The sequence below is a fragment of the Podarcis pityusensis genome (assembly GCF_964106645.2).
Source record: "Podarcis pityusensis genome assembly, chromosome: 5".
NCBI lineage: Eukaryota > Metazoa > Chordata > Lepidosauria > Squamata > Lacertidae > Podarcis > Podarcis pityusensis.
The window spans coordinates 30,289,287-30,316,419 of NC_138032.1; the positions used below are offsets into that span (position 1 = coordinate 30,289,287).

General features: G+C 41.4%; 1 protein-coding gene across 6 annotated transcripts in view; it reads right to left on the reverse strand.

Moving 5' to 3' along the window:
* ACSL3 (acyl-CoA synthetase long chain family member 3) overlaps positions 1-27,133 on the reverse strand; it is a 53,759-nt gene that overhangs the window by 13,635 nt on the left and 12,991 nt on the right. Inside the window, exons 1-11 of one of the 6 annotated variants that reach the window (XM_081006894.1) lie at positions 26,987-27,054; positions 26,069-26,113; positions 23,844-23,942; positions 21,805-21,881; positions 20,105-20,528; positions 13,242-13,419; positions 5,738-5,847; positions 3,412-3,550; positions 2,657-2,813; positions 1,481-1,604; positions 598-669 (exon numbers count right to left, since the gene is read on the reverse strand). In XM_081006894.1, the coding sequence (XP_080863020.1) occupies positions 598-669; positions 1,481-1,604; positions 2,657-2,813; positions 3,412-3,550; positions 5,738-5,847; positions 13,242-13,419; positions 20,105-20,479 (1,155 nt within the window). In that variant the 5' untranslated portion in view covers positions 20,480-20,528; positions 21,805-21,881; positions 23,844-23,942; positions 26,069-26,113; positions 26,987-27,054. Of the gene's footprint in view, positions 1-597; positions 670-1,480; positions 1,605-2,656; positions 2,814-3,411; positions 3,551-5,737; positions 5,848-13,241; positions 13,420-20,104; positions 20,529-21,804; positions 21,882-23,773; positions 23,943-26,068; positions 26,114-26,986; positions 27,055-27,133 lie in introns of those variants that run through there. The other 5 variants (XM_081006895.1, XM_081006893.1, XM_081006898.1 and 2 more) reach the window with 5 other exon arrangements.

Genomic DNA, 27,133 nt, shown 5'->3' on the forward strand with positions numbered 1-27,133 from the left:
GTGGACATGGCTTCCTAAAAAATGGCCTGGTGGGACAAATGGGGAGGCCTGGCATGTCAAGTTTTGCCTGTGGGCCAGCAGTTCCCCGCCCTTGATACACAGCATGAACTATAACAGAAAGCTTGGCATAAAACAACTTCAAACGTTAACTGTTTCCCCCTCAAATCTATCTGCTCATACTACTTTTTGAGGGGCTGCACTGAGGAGGCGAGAGGAGGAAAATAAGCTTTATTCCACTTGTGATTGTCAGGAAACATGTCACAGTAAATATTAATACTATGTTTTAAGCAACTTATTAATAATATAAATTGGCAGGATTAGTTTTATCATTGTTGTTGATTGAAAACATGAATTCACCCAACCATGTGGATATTTCAGGGAAGTTCCAGAAGCAGGAGGCATTTAGTGAAGCAACTACAGACCTGTCATGAGATCCTGCATATTATTCCCATGCACAGTCCCATAGTGGAATGAAGGATTACATGGGAACCGCTTAAGCAGGCAATAGAGAAATTCCTAAGGTACTATACTACCTTCAAATCATCATCTCATCGTATGTAACTCTTGAAAAAGGCAGGCTTCAAATGCACAACTTACCGGCACAGCTGCCATTAGAGTTGGCTTCAGTGCAGAAACATCACCTTTACTTCCTTTCTTTATTTTAGAGGACTAAAAGAGAAGTGAATAAAGCAACATGTAACCTTAAGTTAGTCTTCATCAAAAATCCTCTTGTTTGCTCGGCGTAAAAGATGCACACGCTGAAAAGAAATCATGTTTCACCATAGCGCTGGGTCAGAAAGCATCTACGACATATTTTCGTCAGAGATATTGAAACAGGGTACTTAAGAGGGTATCTCTTAAGTAGACAAATACTTAATTTCACATATATTTTAGACAAGTTTAAAAATGCATAATTTGATACTGTGATCCAAGGTTGTTTTCAGTGGGTAGTTGGACACAAAATGTTGTGTGTACAGTTGGAGAGTGGATGATGCAGATTTTGAAAAAAAGGGGGGGGGATTAGTCACGTTATGCTTGTGTGTTTATTAAGCACTTACATGCCAGGCAGTATCAGGGCAGAACGTGCACAAATTATAAGGGTAAAGTGCACTCAGTTTCCATGCTTAAAACAAATTGCCCAAATAATACAAAGAACTTTCTTTTAGGACAGAAACACCACTTCTTTACCTTCATCTTTGGGCAGGCAACCCTTCCTTGTAAATACCCTTAAAGTGCTTTTTTTGTTTCCGCTGAACTAAGGCAGATTCATAAATGAATCATTGCTGCATAGTAGATCAGAACTACTGACTCCCATGAAGAAGCCGCCATTGATACAAGGTCTAAGCAAAGCAGACTGTGTGCTTATTCAGCTTTCTCTCCTTTTAGTGTGGGGTGTCAGATGGGGAATTTGTGTAGTAGAAAAACGTGCTTTTAAAAACCGTGCTATGGTCTGATTTGATTGGAAGTGGGAGACCCTTACCTGATCACTTAATGTTTGAGGTGATGAGTAGCCAATACGGCATCCGTGAGTCAAGCAAACAAGTTCAGCACTTAACTCCAAAACATGAGCAAGTGGCAAGTATCCAATGTAAGTATCTTTCTCTCTAAGGGAATAAGAGAGAGATTACGATAAACTCTGTGCCAAGTTGTGTCAACCCACTGCTTGAGACTGCAGCAGCATTATAATCTAAAGAGCATCCTGGCACAACAACTTTGCAATGCTGGCATATTGTCATATTTAAACAAGAGCAGGCTGAATTATACATTCTCCTCATGCATGTGGTAAAGCATTCTGGCAGCACGATTTACCAGAAGTAAGACTACTAACCATTCTTCTTCTTAAATCAGTCAGAACATTTCATCTCCATACTTAATTAACATAAAATGCAGCACCATTGCGGGGGGGGGGACCTCTGGTCCACAAAGTCTCCCCATTTGGCCTGTGAGGCAGTTTTGGCCAAATCACACACTCATCTGCCCTAGGCCCAAGTCATAGGACATCAGTTGTCGGGGAAGGTAAATACAGGGCTAAGCCAAAAGGGAGGTTGCAGGCACTGGTGCTGTGACTTTTCTGGCGTGGCTTCATTTCAAAATCTGCTTGGCCAAAAACAGGTCACTTGATGTTACTGCAATTTCAGGTATTGGCAAGTAGACGCCCCCGCCCATTTGCCCATGGATGGGTGTCTCTGCAGTATATTTAAGCTTCAACTATCAAAGGGTAAACAAAGCTACAGGAAAGCCCTTGTTCCAAATAGCTTTGAGGTTTCAATAAACATGTTTGTCTTTGCAAAATACAATCACACTAGTGCAAAAAGGTCTGGGTTTTTTTGTGATTTATCATTCCTGACAATCTATTTGTACTGAAAATGGTATTCTTGCCAGACTTCCAAAACAGTCGCAGAACTTCTCTTTTCTGAATATCCAATACTAAAGAACATAAACCAGAACAATTCGACCACATATATTCCAACATTTTAGGTGAGCATGAAGAGTTCTTACAGTAGGGGTTCTTTTTGTGCAACAGAAGTTTAACTAAAGCCAGCATTGTACTATATTTCTCTAAGGACGTTAACAACATATACACTAATGTGTTCATTTCAATAATTTTAGTGATAAAGTGATAAAAGCGTCATTTAGGATTACGTGTGTTACATACCCAAGATTAGGAATCCTTTCAGCCATCCCAGTTATACCAGAAATAAGATTACAATGCGAGATCATAACGCCTTTTGGGACACCTGTAGAACCACTGGTATACATTATTACTGCAATGTCCGACGGCAACGGTCTCTGCTTCTGCTTGTTGGCTGGAACTTAAACAAAAAAGAAGCAAGCGTCAAAACAATTTGAAAGAAAGCAAAATTGAAAGATTCTGAAAATCTAAAATACTGACTACTAAGTTATTCTTGTTGTAAACCTTAATGTGTTCTACATTTTTATATGTCACCATTTTAAGCCAATGAGTGAAGTCAGGGCTGTGACTGATAAGTGGTTTCTCTGGACACTAAGGAACAGGAACCCTGAAAGTCCTAAAGTGCTGCTGTTTCCCGCTACCCTACAATACATTTTTCCTGCTTCCATCTTATTTTCTAGTAGTCCCTGGAATCTTCATTTGCCCTTCATGTTTTACTAGCAACCAGGATGCATCTTTCCACTGGTAGGTTCACCTGATATCAGGTATTCCTTAGAAGTTATTTTCTTTAAAAAATACTGCTACACAAACTCTGTATCCTGATTAAACAAACATACGCTAAAAATAATAAGTTATCAACACAACACCCATCCACCATATACCCTGGGCAGAATATAACTGGCAAGATATTAACCACATTTAGCATTATCATGTCTTAGATTTCCTTCACTTTTTTCAAGAAAATACTATCATTAGGAAAAAGGAAAAGGTATACGTACAGTTTTCTGTTTTCTCTCCCATAGCTTGAACAGATGCCATTGTGTGGACGATTACCCCTTTGGGGAATTCTGACCATGTTGTTGGTGTGCCATCCACAGTAATAATATGGCGCATCAGAGGAATCTGAGAAGCAATACTCTGCAGAAAAAGATGGGGCAAACAGTTTAACTGTTTCCATCATAATAATCATAATGCCCTACATTTGCAGTTCTATACTTTAATAGTTCAACCTGCTGTAAATAGAGCGCATTCAAAAAAGCTAATTTGATGTCATCTAAGCTGCTAGGTGGGGACGCAGGTGGCGCTGTGGGTTAAACCACAGAGCCTAGGGCTTGCCGATCAGAAGGTCGGCGGTTCGAATCCCCGTGACGGGGTGAGCTCCCGTTGCTCGGTCCCTGCTCCTGCCAACCTAGCAGTTCGAAAGCACGTCAAAGTGCAAGTAGATAAATAGATACCGCTCTGGAGGGAAGGTAAACGGCGTTTCTGTGCGCTGCTCTGGTTCGCCAGAAGCAGCTTAGTCATGCTGGCCACACGACCCGGAAGCTGTACGCCGGCTCCCTTGGCCAATAAAGCGAGATGAGCGCCGCAACCCCAGAGTCAGTCACGACTGGACCTAATGGTCAGGGGTCCCTTTACCCTTAACCTTTAGTGCTAACAGTGCTAATATATTTTTAAGGTATATTCTTTCAGTCGTAACTTGTTTTAACCCTATTCTTTTGGTTGCAAATTGTTTTAACCAATTTTAAGATTTAATTTTCACATTTTAACTATTCCTGGAACCTTATGGTAAAGGGTGGGTAAAAAGAGGGCAAGTTGATTAATTACTATTTACTACCACAACCAGCCAGTTGTGAAATTTCAATATGTTTGGAATAAACAGTATCAATGTAATTTATAACAATTCTTGCTGACACTAAAAACGGTGTGCATTAAAGTTCTAATGATGAACTTAAAAAGGCACGGCTTTTCTCAGCTGCCCATTTCGCTTGTCATTTCCCCTCAGAATTCTTCTCCATATATCCTTTCTTCTTCTTCTTCTTCTTCTCCTCCTCCTCCATATATCCTTTCTTCTTCTTCTTCTTCTCCTCCTCCTCCATATATCCTTTCTTCTTCTTCTTCTTCTTCTTCGTCTTCTTCTTCCTCTTCTTCTGTCCACTCCTTCCTCTAGCCATCTTATCTTTTGGTTCCCTGGCTCTGCTGCTACAAATACTTTTAGTGAATTATAATATAGATTACACTTGGAGACATATGGTCCCCAAAGTGCTTTTATGGTTACACTGTGAGTCAAGATGTTGGCCTATGAAGCCAATGCTCAAAAACAGGATATTTAACAAACCCTTTTATGGAAAGAAACTTCAGATCTGCAATGATTTTTCCATGCTTCGTTCAATTAAAAGCAAATAGAGAGCAACCATCACGTCTTGACAAGTTTGCTGGCTCCCCTCCCCCCCCCCCAGCAAATCTTGTTAAAATTGTTTAGGCTGTATTACTGGCTAACTGATGTACACAGCTTTTTACAATATAAGATCAAACCATGGCAGCTAGATTACAAATTCAGAAGCACACAAACCCCACCTTCCACCTGAGCTGCACCTCCTGACTTGCTTTGGGGACAGATCCAGGACAGGGTGGTAGGTTCCCAGGTTGCTACAAGCAGGGCAGATTGGCTTGATCCAGGGCCAAGAGGCCACAAATGGAAGATATGGGGCAGCATAGCTCTACTAAGGGTAGGATATAAATAAATATAACAACAACTACTACCACAATACTAGGATATGAAACATTTATACATAGCACACCGTCCATGTACATGACACTTTGCAAGAATGAAAAATTGCCCACATACCCTGAAGTGTGTGTCAGTGTCAGAGGACTATCTAGTACAGTGGTACCTCTAGTTGCGTTCACCTCTGGTTACGTATCCTTCAGGAACAGACTCCTTCGGGATGCATACACGGCAAACTCAGAAGTATTCTTCCGGGTTTTGCTGTGCGCATGCGCAGGACCTCCAGTTGCGAATTCCTTGGGATGCGGCCGGAGCTCCGGAACGGATCCCGTTCACAACCAGAAGTACCACTGTATTGAGTTAAGCACCATTTTGGGGGTGGGGATCACAGTCCTTTTTTAAATGGAAACTATAGGTGCATCCAAATCATTTACACTTCCATAATTTTCTGTTACATAAGAACATAAATCTGTAGAGCAAGAGAAAAAACCTGCACTATATGTATATCACCTTTTCCTCTACAGAATTGAATAAACAAACAAACAAAATCCACATTTGGATACATGCAACCAATTTGTCTAGTCAAGGACAATCCTTACCTTCAGTTTTGTTTGCATCAATTCTCTGCTGGTAATAATGGTCGTCACTGCAGTTTCATTTAACCCATGTACTATCGCAGGGCCTCCTAGAGTGGCATAAAGTGTAACAACTGGGGAGGAAATGAATAATGAATTTCCTATTATTAATTATTATTATTAGACTCATATACTATAAATGTCCAGGATACAAAAGATACACTGCATGCTGAAAATGTCACAGTACACTGCTGCTTCAAATTCAAGATTTCAAACTTTGAGAAACATAAAATGCAAATGTACTTTGGTTTCACTATGCATATTTGTACTCTGAAGAATTGAGGTCTTATTTTCCAAGCCACACTAGCAGGATCCCTCTTCTTTTCTTTACAGAAGAGGTCATGTGACTTTTTAGTTCTACACCGCACTCTCAACACAATATGAGAGCACAGAGCACAGAAAGGACTTCCACCTTAGATACTTCCCTCCCATATTATCATCGGATCATAGAACTGTAGAGTTGGAAAGGACCACAAGGGGCATCTACTCAAACCCCCTGCAATGCAGGAATCTTTTGCCCAATGTGGGACTCGAACCCACGACCCTGAAATTAAGACTCTCACGTTCTACCAACTGAGTTATCCCAGTGAAGTAATATCTTAATGTAATTACTTTAAGACAGGGGTCAGCAAACTAAGGGCCGCAGGCCATATCAGGTCCATTTGCCTTCAAGATCCGGCCTGCGGACTGTCCGTGGATCGGCATGGAGATTCTGTTCATTCGGGCTGTGCCGTTTTTTCCCTGTGCCATTCCATTCCCCCCCCCTTCCTCACACACACCGTGGCGGCGGTGCCTCCCTCCCTCCTCCTGGCTTCTCCCCGCCCTGCCTAGAGGAGGAAGGGGGCTGGGCTGAGCTGGCTGAGCGCCATTTTAAGCAGTCCAGAGCCAGCCCTTTCGCACCACTCATCTTCCACCGCTGCCCTGGTGCTCCTGTGGGCCAGAGAGCAGAGCAGACAAGCTCACTCTGCCTACCCATGAGAAGCAGCAGCGGCAGCTGCTTCTCTGGTCCGCCACAAGATCTGAGGGACAGTGGACCAGCCTGCGGCTAAACATTTTTTGCCAACTCCTGCTTTAAGAGTTAATTCGGGCATACAATTATTCTCCAAACAAACTTGAAAAGCAAGTAACATTGGCCACAATTATATTTAAGTTACAGTGGTACCTCAGGTTACATACGCTTCAGGTTACATACGCTTCAGGTTACAGACTCCGCTAACCCAGAAATTGTACCTTGGGTTAAGTACTTTGCTTCAGGATGAGAACAGAAATCGTGCTCCAGTGGCGCGGCGGCAACGGGAGGCCCCATTAGTTAAAGTGGTGCTTCAGGTTAAGAACAGTTTCAGGTTAAGAACAGACCTCCGGAACGAATTAAGTACTTAACCCGAGGTACCACTGTATTGTGATGTAGCAAAATTTGGTTTTGCAGTGGCGGAAGGAGTATCTAATATTTGCAGGAATATGGCACTCTGATCACCTGCTTGGGGACTTTGCTTTCAGCTAGTCTCCTCAGCACTGAGAAAACAGATGGTTGCTTTATTACTTTGGCAGGAAAGGACCTCATACATAGCACTCTGTATGCAACTCACTGCTGTGCACAAGGATCTGGATCAATGCGGGAATTCTACAAATATAAATGGGTTTGCTTTATGGACATCAGAGCTGTGTATATTCGCTGCTCACTTGAAAGCAAGCTCTGCTATAACATCCTGATTATTGTGCAAAGTGCTTTAAAAAGCAGCCTCTGCCATTTTTCTGACCCCAACTGTAGCTGTGCTATGTAATGCCAGCCATCTCATCATTCTGGTCCTATGCATGGAGAGTTTCTGTGTCAGTGTCAGCCACTTCCCAGAAGCCATAGCAGTAGCCTGGGAATGAAAGTGTCAGAATGAAAGCCTGGGCTTGGCAGAAGTACGTTAACACAACAAAACGGTTTCCAGTAGTCTCAGCTTAAAGCTATAACATGCACATCAGCTCATACATCTCAGCAAACATGTTTAAGATGTCTATTTATATACATAAACAGCAATTAACCTATACGGTATGGGATTGTAAAGCGCTTTTTAAAAGATATGCACACATATTTGCTGCGAAAGAATTTGCTGTTGCTTGCTTGTGGATTTTGAAGCGTGCATTTGCACCTGAAAAACAGCCTTGTATGTTGATAAATCAAAACCATGTAGTGTAATCCTAAACAAAGTTTAACAGGACATTTCATCAGGGAAGTGTGCTGTAGAATTGCAACCTTATACTCAGATACAAGGTCCTGAAATTGATAGTCCCAGGCATACAATTCAGCTATTAGTTGCAATGCAGTTCTTTGGAGTCACTGGTTACAACAAAAACCATTTTCCTTGATTCAGAAATCTGAATGGTTGCCATGAGGGTATTTAACAAGGAACACAATTCCAAACTGTTGCAAAGCAAGTACACATGTACATTGTTTTCTTTAATTTGGTGGGAGCAAAGTACAAAAGATTGCCTTTATTAGTTCCCATGTGCTCTCTGTGCTCAGTCCAATGACCCTCATTATATAAACACAAGATTTCCCTAGCAGGCTCTCAGCAAGCTGAGGAAGAAAGAGTATAATATCTCAAAAAACCATTGATATTATTCACCTAAAAACTGGAGGGAGAAAGGGGGGGGGGGGAGATGAACGAAGTGAAAAACAATTAGCCAGTTAATGAAGTCAAGAAGCTTGTCCAGTTTACAAAATGCTGCACTGATGTCATGGAGAAAGAGATGAAGTGAGCCACAGCAGCTGCAAGTGATTATCGTGCAGTCTGATCCACCGAGTTGCCACTTAACACTGTATATAGCACTTCTCTATGCACACATAAAATCTGATTAAAAATTATAGTGTTACAAACTGTAAAGTAGAAGCCACCAGGTGTAGATTTGTTACTTTCTAGCAATGACAAAGCAGAAAAAGCTTTCCAAGACTTGTTATGGAGCTATTTTCAAATATCGCATTTTTCGCTCCATATGACGCACCAGACCATAAGGCGCACCTAGTTTTGGGAGGAGGAAAACAAGAAAAAAAAATATTCTGAATCCCAGAAGCCAGAACAGCAAGAGGGATCTGGCTTCTGGGATGGCCTCTGGCTGTTCTGACTTATGGGATAGCCATGCCAAGCCTCTTCAGGGCAGCGGGATGAAGGCTCCCCCTGCCCGAAGAGGCTGCGAGCGGCTAAGGCAGAAGCCAGGAGAGGCACTGCGCTGAGCAGAGAGCGAGAGCTGCGCAGCGTCCCTTCAGCGAAGTGGGAGGAGGAACAGAAGGAGCCCCTCCTGTTCCTCCTCTGGCTTCGCAGGACAGGCGCGTCGCTCAAGGGGTGCTGCGCAGAGAGAGAGAACTGCGCAGCGCCCCTTTAGCGAAGTGGGGAGGAGGAACAGAAGGAGCCCCTCCTGTTCCTCCTCCCGCTTCACTGAAGGGGCACTGCGCAGCTCTCCCTCTCTGCGCAGCACCATTCGCTCCATAAGACACACTCACATTTCCCCTTACTTTTTATGAGGAAAAAAGTGCGTCTTATGGAGCAAAAAATACGGTGCTTAAAGAAATTAATTCTGGGCAGGGGAGGGTGGGGCTAATTTAAGGGACATGCTCTACTGTTTGTCCCATTGGACCGTGAACAGTGTTCATTCACTTATCTCTAAGGAATAAAATATTATCAAGAACAAAAATCAGGGCAGTTTTGGCTAAATATGCACATAAGCTACCATAACAATCAGGCAGAAAAATCCTTTAAAATAACAGTGAAGTTTAAAATGCAGTTAGTAGATGGAGGGGACATGTGCCACAGAAGAATGAAGAGCAGTACTTGGCCAAATCTAGATTAGCAAACATATTTCCTTGAAAAATTAAACAAAATTTAATTCGTTGCGTTTCACTGCCTGCAACTCAAGTTTCAGAAATGACTACGTGAAAAGCATATGACAATATTACCATCTGCCAGCAAGCAAGTCAGCCAAGTTCATTCATTTGACATCACCAAATGCTGTGTCACGCTGTGAGCTGAAGCACGTCTCAGAAACTTGAAACATCCACTTAAATCCCCACCATCTCCCTTCCTACCAACCCCCCTTTCAAATGCAAATTTCTTGATTCCACACATTTCAGCATTTCCCTACATTATCACGTTACCTTAAACTGACCCTTTTGAAAGTTAAAAGTTTTATAAAGGTCTTAAGTGGAACTTGCCACAGAATTGCAGTATTTCTGATGGTGCTTTTTATCTATCTATCTATCTATCTATCTATCTGTCTGTCTATCTACCTATCTATCTATCCATCCAGCTTTTAGGTACTTTAATAACTCTCCTTATTTTTTTTAAGGCAAACAGAGGGGGGGGGGACTATCCATAATGCTGCCTTCCAGTGTAATTTATTTCTTTGCAGCAGTGTTTTCCACAATGCCCCCTGCAGGCAAGTACTGAGCTAGTTCAGATGTCACGCCAAATTATGAACGATGGCTTTGTGACTATGAGCTTTATTACCACACCACAATTCTGATTACCTCTCTTAGCTCCAAGGTGTCAGCAAACAATAATTTGCAATTTCACCCAAACCTAGGCAAACCATAATTTGTGTATGCCATAGAACCAAAATAGATATTACTTGTGTTGATACTTAAGTCTCTATTGATTCACAATAAGGATTTGCAAATGTGATGTGGATAGCTGTTGTTTTCAATTATTGAGTGTTTGACAAGGGAGAGAATGCACTGGAAATGCATTATGTACTGTATTTGTGTACAGTATGACAGGGTTACAAGCAGCTATAAAATGGAGTATAGGAGCATTTCCATTACTTTCATAAACATATTCCAAGAGGTCTGAGGATATTGTGCATGCCCCATGTGCTCCACAGATCACTGGAGGAGGGAACTAAACTCTACATAACTATGACAGGCATGGCCAGGTAAAGGCATACTGGTGAACAAGGTGGTTATGGAGGAGGAACTTACCATGGAACCACAGAGATGAACATGGAGGGAAGGAAGATGCAGAGCAGAAGCAGCCAAGTCAGCTAGTAGTTATCAGATCATATTTGACTCAGCTAGCTTTCTAGTTGTGATTCTGTCTATTAAAATAATTGAGATTCCTAACTGCAGGGGGTTGGATTAGCTGACACTCAGGGTTCCTTGCAACTCCAATATTTGTGATTCATGGAAATCCCATATGCTTGATTGCCAGAATGATTTAATAATCAAGGTGGATGAAGCAAGTCACAGACAGCAGAGAACTGTTGGCTCTGAAACTAAATGCAGAATACGACTGCGAGTGGGTAAAATCCTTTTTTTTTCTAGGAAATGTTTACGGTTATGAGTGTTGAATTTTTTATTGTTGTAAAAGATATCGGATACTGCAATTTTTTATGAGAGGTGCACTTTTTTATTGTAGTATTGTATGATTTGGTGAGAGCCCTTGGCTACACAATAAAGATGTGAGATTAATGAATAAAAAAGAAGCAAAGATCATCACTCAATCTAGTAGTGAACTAAGCTGCGGAGTGCTGACAGAAATGGTACTCGGAGGGGAAAACATTCATTCGCTGAGGAACAGGGAAAGGCAAAGGTTTAATAAACTACCTTTTTTAAAAACCCTAAAAATAAAGAGCCATAATGAGTCTCTCCCCACTGCCAAAAAAAAGGGGACTGAGCATGCTCAGTAACTAAGACACACCAAGTATCATTTGGAAAAGAACAACAAAAAATGGAAGATGGGAATGTCAAGCTTGAACTTCCTCTAAGCTTACCATTTCCCTACCATTGGGTTGTTCTTGTCTTTATTTTGATTAAGTATATTTTGTGGTTTTATGTTGTGATTTTATCCTGTGAAACACCCTGAGACCTGTGGGTATAGGGTGTTAGAAGAAGAAGGAGGAGGAGGAGGAGGAGGAGGAGGAGGAAGCAACTACCACTACATAGCCTGTACAATAATGGAAGCTGTACTAGTTTTTCTTTTATTCCATCGTCTAGAACAGAAGTAGCCATGATACTGGTACTTTCCAGAATTTTGGACTACAACTCTCATCAGCTGCAACCAGCACAGCCAATGATAATTGGGAGTGACAGGAGTCACAGTTCATAACATCAGGAGGGCACGATGTCATTGATTCCTGGTCTAGAAACAATAGCAGGCAGCCCCCCTGTCAGCAGCCACTTCCTGCCACTGGCTTAGCTCCAAAAGCTGCATCTTTACACTGGAGAAGGGGGCTACTGCCCAAGCCCGGACCATGCTCTTGCCAAGCCCTGCAGCTCCAGAAAGTAGCAAAAGTACTACACGCAAAGCTTGTGGAGATTTTGCAAAGATACATGTTACATGTCCAGCTTACATTCAAAGAGATGCTTTCCTTTTATATGGGTGTCAGTTCTATTTTCCTCAGAATATACTGAAGTAATTAGAGCAAAAACTATGAGGGGAGACAGAAGCAGCAAAGCTTCCGTTGAAAGAAAAGCTGTAACAAGCTACTCCCACAGCTATAGAGAAGCTATATATAATAATCTGCCAAGGAAGAATTACCAAATCTGCAAAGTGCTTTTTGCAATTGCTTACAATGGCCTATTATACCAGTCTCAGTTCCTTTTTCTACTTGGGCTTTAAGTGATTTCTCTTTTGAGTTGTAATTTAACATTCTGCAAAACTGTTCTCTGAATGAAACAAATTTCATTCATATACGTTTGCTGTTTTTACCATGAAAGGGTCTTTTAATTGCTCCTATTAACTTTTTGGTGAGAACATACAATACAAATATATAAAAATCGGAAAGAATTGTTCAGTCTTCTACAGACATTGTTCTCTGCCTCTTACCAAGGAAGATGCTTTTATTGGTGTCCTTTAGAATCACAGAGTTGTAGAGCTGGAAGAGACCCAAAAGGCCTTTCAGTCCAACCCCCTGCAATGCAGGAATTATAAGTGGAGAATCCCTGACAGATGACCATCCAACCTCTGCTTAAAAACCTGCAATGAAGGAGAGTCTAGTACCTTCCAAGGTAGTCCGTTCCACTGTCAAACAGCTCTTACTGTCACAAAGTTCTTCCTAATGCTCTAGCACTGCTGAAGCACTGCTCTTGCACAAATGAACTGGAATTGGACTTGTAACGATGATTTTCCGGGCTGGAAAGAAGTGTGATGCTTGGAAGAAAACTGCCTGCCCTCCAAAACTGTCACATGTGCTTGGAGGAAACCGAACCTAAGAAAGGCTGTGTGAGAAAGGGAAATTCCCACCCTTCCCAAAGCCAGAAGGTTAACCATCGGCTCATCCTAGGAATTGGTATCTTTGCAATTCCATGGAGATGGCAACCCAAGTCCTAGGAGGAGACAGAGGAAGAATCTTCAAAACAAAACTTAATCATACTAATTTAGGGACAATAGTAGCTGCCCTACACAAGTCATTAAAAGTGTTAGGAAAACCTTCTCAGTGTATCCAAAAGCACACAAAAAAACTGATATTGCCATTAAAAAATGCTTACGTATGAAGTTGTTCATGAAGCAAGCTTGGGCAGCGATCATCCACTCTGCTCTAGTTTCACAGAAGATGGCAATGTTCGTCTTCGGTTGAATGCCCAACACAGTTAATCCATCTCCAAATTTTTTCGCTTTATTGAAAACATCATCGTACGAGAGCCACATATATTTTCCAAGGATAACCTTAATAAAAAAAAAAGACTTTTTAAAAAATCACAAACAAGCCTAAGCATGCATAACCGCATTTCTGTGTACTTGCTTACCTTTGTCTTTCATCTCCATGTTTGTTTTCCTGACTAACAATATTTAGATTGAAAGGCCCATGAGACGCAGACATGACATTTTGCATAGGTTACTTTCCAAAACTTACCGTGCAAAGTGGTGCTATATGAATAAAAATACAATACAGAAAAGGAAGGGTACGGAACTGTTTCTTATCTCCCTAGTCAAGTGAATGGAATAATTTTGTTATACCAAATGCCATATTGGTCTTGAATATAAGCCTCACTTTTTCCCCCAAATTCCGACCATGAAAAGTGAAAGTGCGGCTTAAATTCGCAACCTTACAAAAATGGGCTTTTACGATATCACTGCTGAAACAGACATACGGTGAAACGGAACAAAAAAATGTGTCATTGCCTATTTGAGAGCTTAAGACGGTTCATTTGCCATTTGCGGGTGTGAGTGCCTGCGGAAATGTAGCAATTGAATTGCAATTTGCACTTTTAGCAATTGTACGGTAACTTTTGCGGGCTTGCAAGATCAAAGCCTTAAACTGGCTAAGAGTTACAATTCTACCAACCGCAGCAATTTTCAGCCTGCAACCCAATTTTAAGGGAGTGGCTTATATTCGGGTATTGTCTTCCCCCCCCCCTTTGAATTTTAAAGGTGTGGCTTCTTTGCAAGTGTGGCTTATATTCAAGCCAATACGGTATCAGAATTGTATCAATTATCTGTAAGTGCTATTCAAGAAGAATTCAGGTGTTAAACAATCCCAAGCCCCAATCCACCATGCTGGAGAGGATACTGAATAGAGCAGAGGGGTCCTCTACTCAGTGCTGCACAGCTTCTTTGGCCTTCACCATCAGGAAAACTCTGCCAGCCTCCGACATTGGGGAAGGCCTGCTGGTGAGGGGTGCCCCAAAGTGCCCACACAAATGGCAGGTGGAATGTACCAGCAGTAGTATCTCCACCAGAAACCCCCCAGAAGCAGGGCATTTTGGAGTGGGGATGGGATGACAGAAGATCCTATGCAGACTTGCCACCGCCACATGATAGTGACAGGCCCAATCTTAGCATCCATGCTGTACCAGCCAAAGAGATGACCCACAAATGACCCACAAAGGGGCATTCGCCCCTGGACCCCACCTCCTGCCTTGGCTAGCGCAAGTGCGCTGCCAACCAAGGGCTAGGACTGCAACAGGCAGTTTCCCAAAAGCAGTCTTGCCACTCACAACATCAGGAGGGGTTTCAATTAAATTTCAAAGGGATTTCAAAGGGTGTTCATTGTTATCAACAATTAGACATTTCAGATTGAAAACCCAATAACAACTTTGATTTTCAGATTCATACCAGCCTTTTGGACTACGTTTGTGTTTATAAAAAAAAAGGACTGAAGTTACTAATACATCTAGGCCAGGCATGTCCAACCGGTTGATTGCAAAAACTGTGGTCCATTTTCCCTAAAAAAGCTGATCTAGGCTATGGGTTTCCAGATCAGCAAAACAGATAACAGTTTTTTCCTGTTAAAGCTCCTACACGGAGTAGCAACTGTGGGTAAGGGGCCCATGCTGCACAGTGTTTGCGCCAGATCCCAGACAGGCCTTGCTCTTGGTCTCCTCCACTGAGGAACTGAGTGTGGTCGCCAGCCCCCTGCCTCACACCACGACAGCAGCTTTAATAGGAAGAGACTGGGGTGCCTAATCTATGCAATTTCACACACAGAAGGCTATTTACCTAGTGCTGCACCACACAAGCAAAAAGCGTTCGACAAAAATGAGCATAAAAAGATAAGCACTGCTCTCTAGTGTGTGCTTTCTGTTATAACACTTAAGTACAAATACGAGTCTCTGCTGTGATCAAAAATAAAGTAAATTTCAATGTGGCCATGAGGTTACTAAGGTTGTGCTCCTAAGAAGACCTGCTAGGAGTAAGCCCCCACTGCCGTCAATGAGACCTCCATTCAAATCAACATGCACAAAATGGCAACTTGCACCCTTCAGCTTGCATTCCTTCATTGAATTAAAAGGAAAGCCTCATCTTCAGATTCCATACAGGAGTTTTGACAAAAATTATGAACCTTATGTGCCACTTAGGACACAGAGGAAGATTACAAACATTTACTGCACTGCAATTTTCTCCTAAATGTATAAAATTCTATTTTTCAGTACAAAAGAAATAAACAATTCTCAGATGGGAATGCAGAATTTTGTTGTAAATATTCCCAAAAACTTTAGATTTTTATGCATAAGCTCTTAAATTTCAGTAATGGAAGGAAAAAGTAAGACAAGCAGTTAAATTCACCAGCAATTATGCACTTGAAAATAAACAGGATTTTATAATCTACACTTGGGGTTTTTTGTTTGTGTTTAAATAAACTAGAACATATCCAATACTGCCATCATATGGAACAAAACAGAATAGCAACAAGTGTGCTTATTCTGATTGCTATTCACCAGAGAGCCTTCTTGACATTAGTATTATAAATAATGTCTCATATATATATATATATATATATATATATATATATACACACACACACACACACACACACACACTGCAGCAGTTTACAACAACATAAAACCAGACGATAAAATTATAGAAAGTTAAAAACTAGTTTAAAACAAATAGAAATTAAAAGCATACATCAATTGACCATGGGGGGGGTGTACTCTTAACTACATGCATAGTTCTGGAGGAACAGAAAAGTTTTCAGCATGTTTCTAAAAGTCAGCACAGATGAATTGGAGGCTATGATTCTTAGTTGTATTTTACAGCTTGGTTTTTGTTTGTTTTTGGTTATTGTATTTGTATTTGTGAACTGCCCTGAGAAACCTGGTGATGACGGGGCATGATATAAATCTACACTTGATCTTAGCTAAAAGGCTGAAAGCAGTAACAAAAATTATCCAATGACTTATCTGCATGGATATTTGAACCTGTTTTTAACATCACACCACGCTCACCATTTCAGTGGTCTAGCACGTTCAATAAAAGCCAATATGGCTTTTAAAATACTTTGTGTGAGCTGTACCAAATGCAGCCTGACAACTCCTTTTTCCCTATTGTAGCCACCCTGTAAACACTGACGTGGAGCTGGGAGAATGAGGCTTGCTGAAGGAATAAGTGTTCCAGTTATGTGACTCACTTCTCTGCAGGAGGTTGGGCAGGAGCAACTTGGAAGGTTCTATCGGTTCTCCCCACCCCAAAAAGTGGCACACACAATTGTGGAGAGGAGGTCAGCTCTGTGGAGTTCACGGTCCCCCCTTGACATTATCCAAGCTGCTTTAGAGTGTAAGGGGCAAAGAACTGAACTCTCACTTCTCTTTCTTCTCACTTACCAGATCCAGCTTGGGGGGGGGGGGGGTCAAACAGAAGCTCAGAAAGGAAGACAGCCCTTCATAAAGCTTTGCCAGACACATTATTATAAAAAGTAGGGAAACTAAGATGACCAGTCTGCTAGAGGAAGGACACGTGGGCTGAAGTGTCCTGGAAAAGCTTGTCCTGGGCTACACTTCAGGGCCAAAGAACTACAATGCTCCCACAACTCAAAAGTGGTCCGCCAGTGGATAAACTCAACATTTTAATCAGATCATTCTTCCCTGTCCCCACCTCTTTCCCTTAAAAAGAAAAATAAGAGGAGAATAAGCAGTTCCAACCCTGCATTTTGCAACTGCCAAGTAGTTTAATAACTTGCATAACAGAATGACCTAAAGCTCCCTCATACTGAACATTCATTCCACTTATTACGCTTAGAAAATAAACTTACTAAGTAGCTAAAATGTTAATCTATGCTCAAAAGCAGTGTGCAGGCAGTAACAACTTGTTTTCTGTAACTTTTCAAGCCAACCAGGATGAGGGTCATGCACATTTATGAATCACAAGCCCTCGGTGCTCATGAATAGCAAGTTTTAGCTGGACTCACTAGGAAGCCAGTATTTGTGGCTGCCCGCAATGATCACCAATCCATCCCCTGCCTCAAGACCTCTGGCAGCCCGTGCTTCCTATTAAAATTCTCCATATGCAACAAGAAGAAACTTAAGAGGATAAAAAACAGGTTAGAGAGCAGTTGTACAAGGGCAATATGACTAATTTGTTCACTGGATGAGCTCCCTGCACTGCTGCTGAATGTGTGAAGGAGGGTCTTAACTCAGCAGTAGTGCACATAGAGAGGGTCCAAGATTAGTCCCCAGTCTCTCTATATGGGGATGGTAAAAGACCCCTGAAGATGGACTGGCCAGGCATTAACACAATTTCCTTTGTTTTAAGAAAATGGTAGGAAAGTCAAAAGCTGGTTCAGTGTATAACGTTTGGTTTGTTTTATTTATTAATAGTTATAACAACAATTTTAATAAGAGTAGCAGCTGTGGCACTAATGAGCGCTCCTACCTCTTCTCAATTCTAATAATGCTACTCTATAGGCACAATTTAAGCTATGTTTAACACCATATCCCAGTTACGTGATTCTCCAGAAACAGAAGACTTTAAATGGACAGTTAAAAGTGACTGCTGGGACAGAAAATAAAGACAGCTACTGAACAGATCTATAAGAAACCTGTACCTCCATGCTAGGAAGGGATTAATCACCCAGACTTTAAAATCACAAGAGCACTCCTCCCTTTTACAGCGTCGTTGTTCACATTGCCTGCACAGGTAATGGCCATTTTGCTGTGCAGCTAAGCCATTTTTTGGCTTTGTGTTGTCATCTGAACCCAGTCTCCTAGTTTAGCACTCCAGACAAACCACAAAATGTGAATCTTGGGGCAACCTTTTGTCACAGCTCTTGGCATGTCTGAAAAGAGCTAACCCATGTCTGAATGACACATTAATCCAAACCATGGCCTGGTTCAGTACAGCGACAAAACAACCAGGGAGGAGCAAAACTGTCCCATTATTTTATGTGGCAGTTTGCTTGTTTGCACTAAGTCAAACTATGTCTTGGGTTTACATATGCACTGGGCCAATATTTTTGAAGCACTGGAACTAAATGGAGAATGTTGAGTTTAACTCCTGCACATGGAAGTGTCTACCAACACCAAAATGCCCACTAGAGCACCTCGAACTGTTTTGGAGAAGAAAAAGATGTGGCATGAACAACTTACACCGATTCTTTCCTTCACCAAAATGAGCCAAGAGAAAAAGTCAAAGGACTTGGAGTTGGGAGGTGCTGGTCTGTCAAATACAAGTATTTTTTCTGCAGTGTATGGAGAACTTGGGCAAACAGATCTTTGCGTTCAGGACAGTCATCAAAGCATAGCTGTCAAGTGTCCCTTATTTGAAGGGACAGTCCCTTATTCCAGCGCCATGTCCCGCTGCTGTCCCTTATTGATGGATGTCCCTTAAATGATGTCACTTAAATTTCAAAGGAAGCAGCTCCTCTCCCTCCCTCCCTGCTGGCCAGGGAGGAGGGAGGCTCCAACTGTGTTGCTTGGCTGTGTTGCTCACCCAATAAGAAGTCTAAGAACGACTGGGGGGTGGAGCTTGCATGCCTTGTGTGTGGCTAGTTAATGCAAGCTGAGGGGGTTTTTGAATGCTGGATGCCATTTTGTTGCACGTGCTGCTGCAAACTTTGCAGTGCAAAGCCAGGCCGGGGAGCCATCTTAAGTTGAGGCTGCCTAGGCCTCGTGGTGCATGTGATTCAGATTCTATTCAGTTGAACCTCTGGTTACAAAGTTGGTTGGACAGTGTTCTCGAAGCTACCAGCATGAGTTTGACCAGACTGCAGGAGGACAGGAAGACTGGATTGCCTGGAACAGGTGAGGCTGCAGGTCCCTTATTTTCAAGGCTGCTGGTCCCTTATTTTCAAATCTGTAAGTTGACAGCTATGCGTCAAAGAGGGAGGAGCAGATGCCATCAGTAACTTGGCAATGGGATTTCTAGGTTCATGAAAACAAAGTAAAAACCCACTCAAGCCATGCATCAGTGATTCTCTACTATCATAAGCAAGTCTGAAGTCTCCAGCCATTTCCCACAGTGCTATTTCACACAAACTATTGTGCGGCCTGTGGGGGCCCTCCAAGATTCCAGGCGATTGCTGCCCCGGGCATCCTTTCCTTCTTGTCCCCTCCACCATTTAAAGCCTGGGAACTTCTCCCAGCAAGGGTGCAAGTCAACAAAGTTTGAAAAACTAGAGCAATAGTAGATGACCATCAGCCATAAAAAATGTACCCACCTCCATGAATTTGATTAGTAAACTGGAAGTTTGAGACTGCACTATCACACCCAACGGTAGCAAACATACAAATTATCCATCAAGACCCAGGAGATGATTTGTGAGAACTCATCTGTAGCCAACTGTTCTGAAAAGGTCCACACAGTAGACATGCTTCCCTCTGTCAAATCAAACTTACCAAGGAGCACTATTATATTTAAATTTGCCGCAAAAACATACACTAGCCTGCTTTCCATACCATGACTGCACATACACTGTCTATACTCCTTCCTTACAACATAAAATATTTTACACTAGGAGTGGGGAACCTGATGTTGGCAGACTCCCAAAGGCCACCAGTGCCAGCCAGTATGGCGAATAGGCAGGGAGGATGGGAGATGTAGTTCAGCAATATGTGGAGGGTTACAGGTTCCTCATCTCTGCTTCACATTCCATTTAAAAAGGGATGTTTTTAAAAAAGACGGAAACATAGCCTACCTTTTTAAAAACCTTTCCAGATGGCTGGATTTCATCTTCCTCCTTCAAGACTTCCCGTGTTCCCAGGAGTTTTCTGTCCTTAAATTTACTCCTAGCATACTTGAAAGCTTTGTCGAGTGTATCACAACCAGGGTATAATACAGATGCTAAGCAATGCAAACTGTTAACAGATCTGTATGCACTGCCTGGCCTGCAACTCACAGGTTTAGCTTTAATTTGCTTTGACTTGGCTATGACATGTCTTGCTCCAGAAAATAAATACCATGGAATAAAAGTTATAACTGTGTAAAGCAAGATTACAAAGTTTATAAAAAAAAGAAGCAATGGATTGATATCATGCTTTAGCTTCATAGAGTCCATTTTTGAAGATTTCATGCTCTCCTGTGTAGCTTACAAAGTATATCACAAAAAGATCAATGAAGTCCTGAAACAGAAAAGAAGGGGGAAAACTATCATCACACATTGACCGCATTGACTTAGGTTTCATAATTAAAACTCATATTCCATTTATGGAACTATAACAAAGTTAAAAAGGCCAAGCAAAAGTGGAGAGGTTAAATGTTTGAGCACATCTTTCATGTATGAGTCCCCCATATTTGATTCCCAGCACCTCCAGTTAAAGGGTTCTGAGGTAGGAAACTGAGAAAGACATTTACCTACCCCTCCTCTCTACACAGGTCCCTCTTCCACTTTCTTGTTTTCTTTAACCAAATTTTTCACGACGAACTCATAAAATCACAGAATTGTGGGGCTAATTGTCAAATGAAGGTTAGCGCTTTCCTCCAAGGGTTCCTGGTTCATCTAATCAAAATTCAAAACAGCAGCCCAATTGACAAATGATGTTTAGCACTTTGCCTCCAAGCAATGGCTGACAAACCTATTTCAATCCGTAGTTGAAAGGCAAACTGCTGCCAAGTGGTTGATCATGATAAAATGATTAGGTAAACTGGGAAGTGTAGAAGGAAAGATGCATTTTAGGCACAAGGAGTCTGCATCACATTCTCGAACCTCTGAACCATGATTTGGAGAATGTGTTTGGGACATCTGAATTGAGCCCATACAGTGGTACCTCGGTTTAAGGACAGTCCGGTTTAAGAACAATCTGGTTTACAAACTTCGCAAAACCAGAAATAGTGTCTTGGCTTGAGAACTTTACCTCAGTCAATGAACGGTGGAAGGGCACGGGTGGTGGGAGGCCTCATTAGGGAAAGCATGCCTCGGTTTAAGAACGGTTTTGGTTTAAGAACGGACTTAATGGATTAAGTTCATAAACAGAGGTACCACTGTATAAAGATACCTGTGAACAATGTCTAGACCTCATAAAGTCAAATATATGTTGTTCAAAAGGATAGTACAAAATTCTCAGTATACTTAGAAGAGTCATTCTTAAAATATACTCAAAAATAAATTGCAAAAAACCCCAAAAACTTTTTTTTTCAAAAAGCACAGGAAACCCGAAATTTTCTACTGAATCTGCCACTGGTCCGCATAGCTCACAATTTCCTACCAAACTGACTAGCTGCAGTCCTCCTATCCAGTACTTACTGCAAATTATAGACATACATTAAAGCTAAATTAAGCAAGGAATATGAATGACACAGTGTTTACAAATACCCTTTTTAAAAAAAATTAGGAACATTTTTTGAACATTGAGAAATGGCACATCATAAAATGTCATCTTACTTGTTCACCTTACTTACCAAGCCATATTGCTATGTGGCCTTTAAATGTATGTTTAATTCACTGGCAGAACTTGCATTAACACCTTCTGTTGTGCCTGTAAGAAAGCAAGAGAAATGGTATGCTTTTAGCTCACAAACCAAAGTTCAGATAATGATAGAAGGGCATGCTCTCGCCACAAATTATCATACTACATTCATAGTACTTCAAATGAATTTTACTACAAGCTATAATAAGCTATCTGAAAAACGATGGGATAAAAATATATTACAAAATATTTTACATGCAATTACATTTCACAATTATTAACCAAGGCTACCACAACATTCAGCAAACCCAACCCAGCCAACTTTTCTGCGTGTGTTCTGGAGTAAGCAAGCTACAGACAAGCCTGGCTAATGCTATTAAGATTGTGGTCAAAATCTACAAACTAGGGGATTTGCAAACTTTTACACAGAACTCTTCAACAAACAGTCACGCTATCAATAAAATTGAATCGTAGCACTTAACATTGCACAATGTGCACTAAAAGACCTAAATAATATAGGAGTCATAACCATAACAAAGAAAATAGCAGCTAAATGTGCTAATATCAATATTTAAATGGATGCTAAAAGGCCCGGGAGGACAGGAAAATCCCTGCCTGGTACCAGCACAACATTAGAGAGAATTCTGCCAACCAGTTTCAGACAGCAATTAACATCCATGAATTTAACAGTTTTGTGGCACTTTACTTTTAAAAACTAACGAATTTATGAAGTTGATTAAAGATTCCTTTCTTCATGTAAAGAGAAAGCTATACCAATAGCCCCAATTTCTGTCGTGAAATATGCAGTGCAAAGCAGAAGGCTTGATGGCAGTTTCTGTATACTTCTAGTAAACAATTCAAGTAAGAATTTGGGCAGGGAGATTGTACCTGTGGGCTTGGTCATAAAAAGCCCACAGGCCCACTGGACAAAAAGATCAGCTGCGTCTTCCCCATTGTTCAGTTCCTCTACTAATCAACAGAGAACCAACTTGTTGTAACGCAGGTCTTAATTTCTAAAGCCTCTCTTTCCTGCAGTCCCTCTGCGATAGTGTGGGCATCTAGGTTGAAAAGAAGATACTGGCTTTGTTCTAGTGCCACAACCTTGGTCTTTCCTCTTCACTGGACATGGTCTGAAGGACTGATGGGTGCTCCAAGTCCTGCAGGAACTGTCCCCTTTGTGCTGGTCTATTTTCACCTGGCCTGGGTGGGTGGGTGGGGCCCTGACTGACTCCAGCTACAAGAGGTGGTGCTGCGGCAGTGGCGGCAGCCAGAGACCTCTTTATCCTGTGACCCCTGAAATTCTTCCTTTTTATTGAGTTCTTGGGGGGGGGGGCGGAGGTGGGATACCAATAGCATTTTTTTCCTGGGAATTTGATTTCCCTGAAATTGCTACTTGTGAGTTTCCAGAAAGTATACCACATGGTCTATCTTCTCCATCTCGAAGAAAGAACACAAATCATGGCAAGCATTTTAGGTTTCAATAACAAAGAACAAGTTTCAAAGGCAAAGCTAAAATTAAATTATATTTCTTCAAAAGCACCTGCTAACTCTGATTGTTAAAGATAAAACGAGTAGTCCCAGTCAACTCTGAAATACAAGGGGGTAGGGAGAAGGCAGGTTGAGTCCCCACTTCACCCTTTCTAAGCTGCACCCTGGTACTACAAGAAGCAAGGTGGCTTATATAGTCTTTCTTTGCTGTATTTTGCCCACAATCTCTTTGGTGACATACTATATTATGGTTGCAGCTTTAAATAATTTTTTGCCAAGTTCCACTCAAGTATTAAATAAAAAAGCCTGTTTCAAAGAAAATGTATTTTAGGATTTATTCAAAATCAGTCTGTCCAGAGTTCTGAGAAATGCACTGACTGATCCCATTATACAATTATTATACAATAATTACTTTCAGAGGTACAGTTCTTAAATGGGAAAGTGGGGGGAAATCCAGATAAAAATGTGTTTACCAGCTGATCTGATAATCCTGTGACGAACAATTAAACTAGAATAAAGCACAAAGTGTCAAGACAAAGAAACCTTAAATGACTTCTCATTGTTGTGGTTGGTACCGATGGGACAGCAGTTTCTAGACGCTTCAGTCTCAGCTGAGTATTTCACCCACAACGTTGCAGAAATCTAAAGACAAAAATGTGAAACTAAATTAAAGCAACTATAAAAAAATAATTGCTGCCCTTTCACCTAAATAGATGCAAGATCCAACCTGCAAATTTTCCAAGTTGCACTGCATTAATCAGATATAGACAAAATACAATTACTGCCATTGTACCCCATAGTCCATTGCATCACATTTTATTTATTTCCTGGATTTGTATCTCACCAACACAGCATTCAGGGAGGCTCACAACCAAAAAAACTAAAACCTAACATCCAAGACTAAGCAATTATACATCATATTGATTCCAAGTCACAGGACAATTTATCCAACTATGAGACGTGCACCATCCACTCAAATCTGGATTCTGTTGGTTACTAGCCCATGTCTAACAGATCATGCACATCTACCACCACGTGTGGTATTACATTTTTGGTACATCACAGGGAACAATTGCTTTTTGATAATTTGCCAGTACTCTAAAATTTGAGTCCTGCTCACAGCAGTGGATGCAGACAACCAGGTACCGTAGTACTGGCACAGAAAATATATTCAGGTGCTTCTCTTGCAGACACCACAAAAGCCCACTATCTCACACAGAGGAATTAAGTCACAATGGCCTGTATCCTCCAAATAGCAGAAATGTGTACTTCGCAAACAATAATAAAATTTCAAACATGCAAGAACAACATGCTGAAAGACTGGGCTAGAAGAATTACTGGTGGGCTTAACAAAACAATTATCTCTTCAACTTTTGCACATATGTCCTAAGGAAGGCCAAGGCCACCTGCCCCCAAGATCATAAGGTGAGAATCCAAAAGAATTCAAAAATGCTTAAAACTACAAGAACTTCTAGTGTAGTTTTCATTTTTGATAGGTAAGTGGGTTGTCTGGGTTTTAAAAACATTAACTAGAATCGCCTTGACAATTGCCTAACCTTGATTAGGTTTATTCTTTTTTAACAAGAGCATTCAACTCAGTTCGCAACAGTCAAATCTAATATAGAATAATAAGTTTTTACTAGATAACTCAGTCAGTAGAGCATACGGCTCTAAATCTCAGGGTCAAGGGTTCGAGTACCACACTGAGAAAAAAATTACTGTATTGCAGGGGGTTGGAATAGATGACCCTTGTGGTCCCTTCCAACTCTATGGTTCTATGATAATATGAGAGTGAAGTCCTAGGGCACAGTTTCTCAAACTGCAATCCATGAATTCCATTCAGATAGCCTAAGGAAAAGTTATGGAATGTTCGATAAGATCTGAACTTGGTTGCTTTTTTTCTGAGAACAGTGCATGAGGCACAGTCAAATTATCAAAAAGATTAACAAGGACCCATGATTATCAGAATTATTATTATCAATTTAATTTATACACAATTTAAGGAGGCACAAAATGATTAAATATCTAAAAACAGATGCAGAATGTGACAATGACTCTGGTCTTGAAGGGGCAATAATATTACACTTCATATTTAATCTGGAAACAAAACCTGAATATATATTTTTCTGGCTTGGTATCACCATACTCACTACATACTTTTATTTGGTTGCAATAGGCTGCATATGTTATCATCAGATGCACTTCTGCTAGTGTACATGGTTGGGTATTTTGTGGCTGTTTGTCAACTGTGTGTTTAAGGGTTTCACTTGGTAGAGTTAAACATGGAAGGGAAACAATGTGTAAGCCCATACAGTACATGATGTGATTTTATAGCTGTTATTGAAAAGGAAACTCCCACTTAAAACACAATCCTACTCACACTTGCTCCCCTGCACCTTTTACAGGGCAGAAGTATAATGCAGAGCAGAAGTATAAATGCACGAGGTATCAGCTAAAGCCAATGTGGTGCAATGGTTAGTGATGGACTGAGACTTGGGAGACCGTCCAGTTCAAAATCCTACTCGGTCATAAAGTTCATTGAGTGGCCTTGGGCCAGTCACCATCACTCATTCTCATAACAACCCTGTGAGGTAGGTTAGGCTAACATGAGGAGAGGGAGAATTATGTATGCCACCTTGAGTTCCTTGGAGGAAAGGTGGACTATAAATGTAGCAAATAAAAACAGTATTTTAACAAATGCACCTTGCTATTAATTTTACATATTTATCATAAAGTTGTTTGCATATTATACAGTTTAATTTTACTACCTGCTGAACTTTCTGTGCACTGCTCAGTTGCATTTCAGGGCTATACTGCAAACAAAGAAAAATATGTCACAAAATTACTTTGCTGTAACATATATCAGGCTCCACAGTGAACCAGCAAACCATGTGCTTCTGCCCCAGTTTGGGTGGCAACAATACAGAAAAATAATGGATTGAAAACACCCAGATACAAAATTTAAGCTACTGATCTATTTTATATGTACTTCGCATACAATCCTGTGTGTGTCTACTAAATGTACTAAGTCTACTAAGTGTGATGGGAGTTAAATTGGTCTTACGTTCTGGTGTGTGATTGCAACCTTAGCTTGCAATCCTATGCACATTTACTAGGCTAGGGAGCCTGGGTCAGTGTACATAGGACTGCAGTTAAGTCTTCAGCTACTTCATCAACTAGAAGCAGTAACAGGTGTTGGGTGAGAAGCCTGGTGATAATCTAGCCCCATCAAAAGCTATGCGGCAGCAGTATTCAGTTCAAGGGGAAACTGTCAAATCCGGAACTAATTACGTGAATTAAAGGAAAGATTATTTGGGGCCTCTTTCCTTTTTGATAGCACACGTGCCTTAATGTTTTTATTTCTTCCGCTGTGCTTGTGGCTCGCTATCTTAAAACCCAGAAATCAGTAGTGAGGATAAGCATCTTAAAATTGGAGCGAACATCAAAGAACGGAACAATCGCCCTTTCGCCATTCATTTCTAACAGAACAGGAAAGCGTTGGGGCAACTTGTATCTATATATATCTATATATAGCTTCGGGGAAAACGCGTGGAAGTTGGCGAAGAGAAAGCGCTGAGTGAGCCGAGTGACGCTTGCTTGGCGTCTTTCAGCATCGTCACCCGGATGACGGAGGAGGCGCAGCGCTGTTTCTAAAGGTGCAACTCTGGCTGGGGTGCAAACCTTACCTGGCCAAGTGGGATCCCTTGGTGGGCGGGAGGGAGGGGAGGCGACCTTCGTCCCCCCGCCCCCCACCCGCTAGGTGTACCAGGCAGCACCCACTGCCATCCGATTCCTTGTCCCGGGGGTTGAGAGCAGCCTCGGAGGAGGCGTTG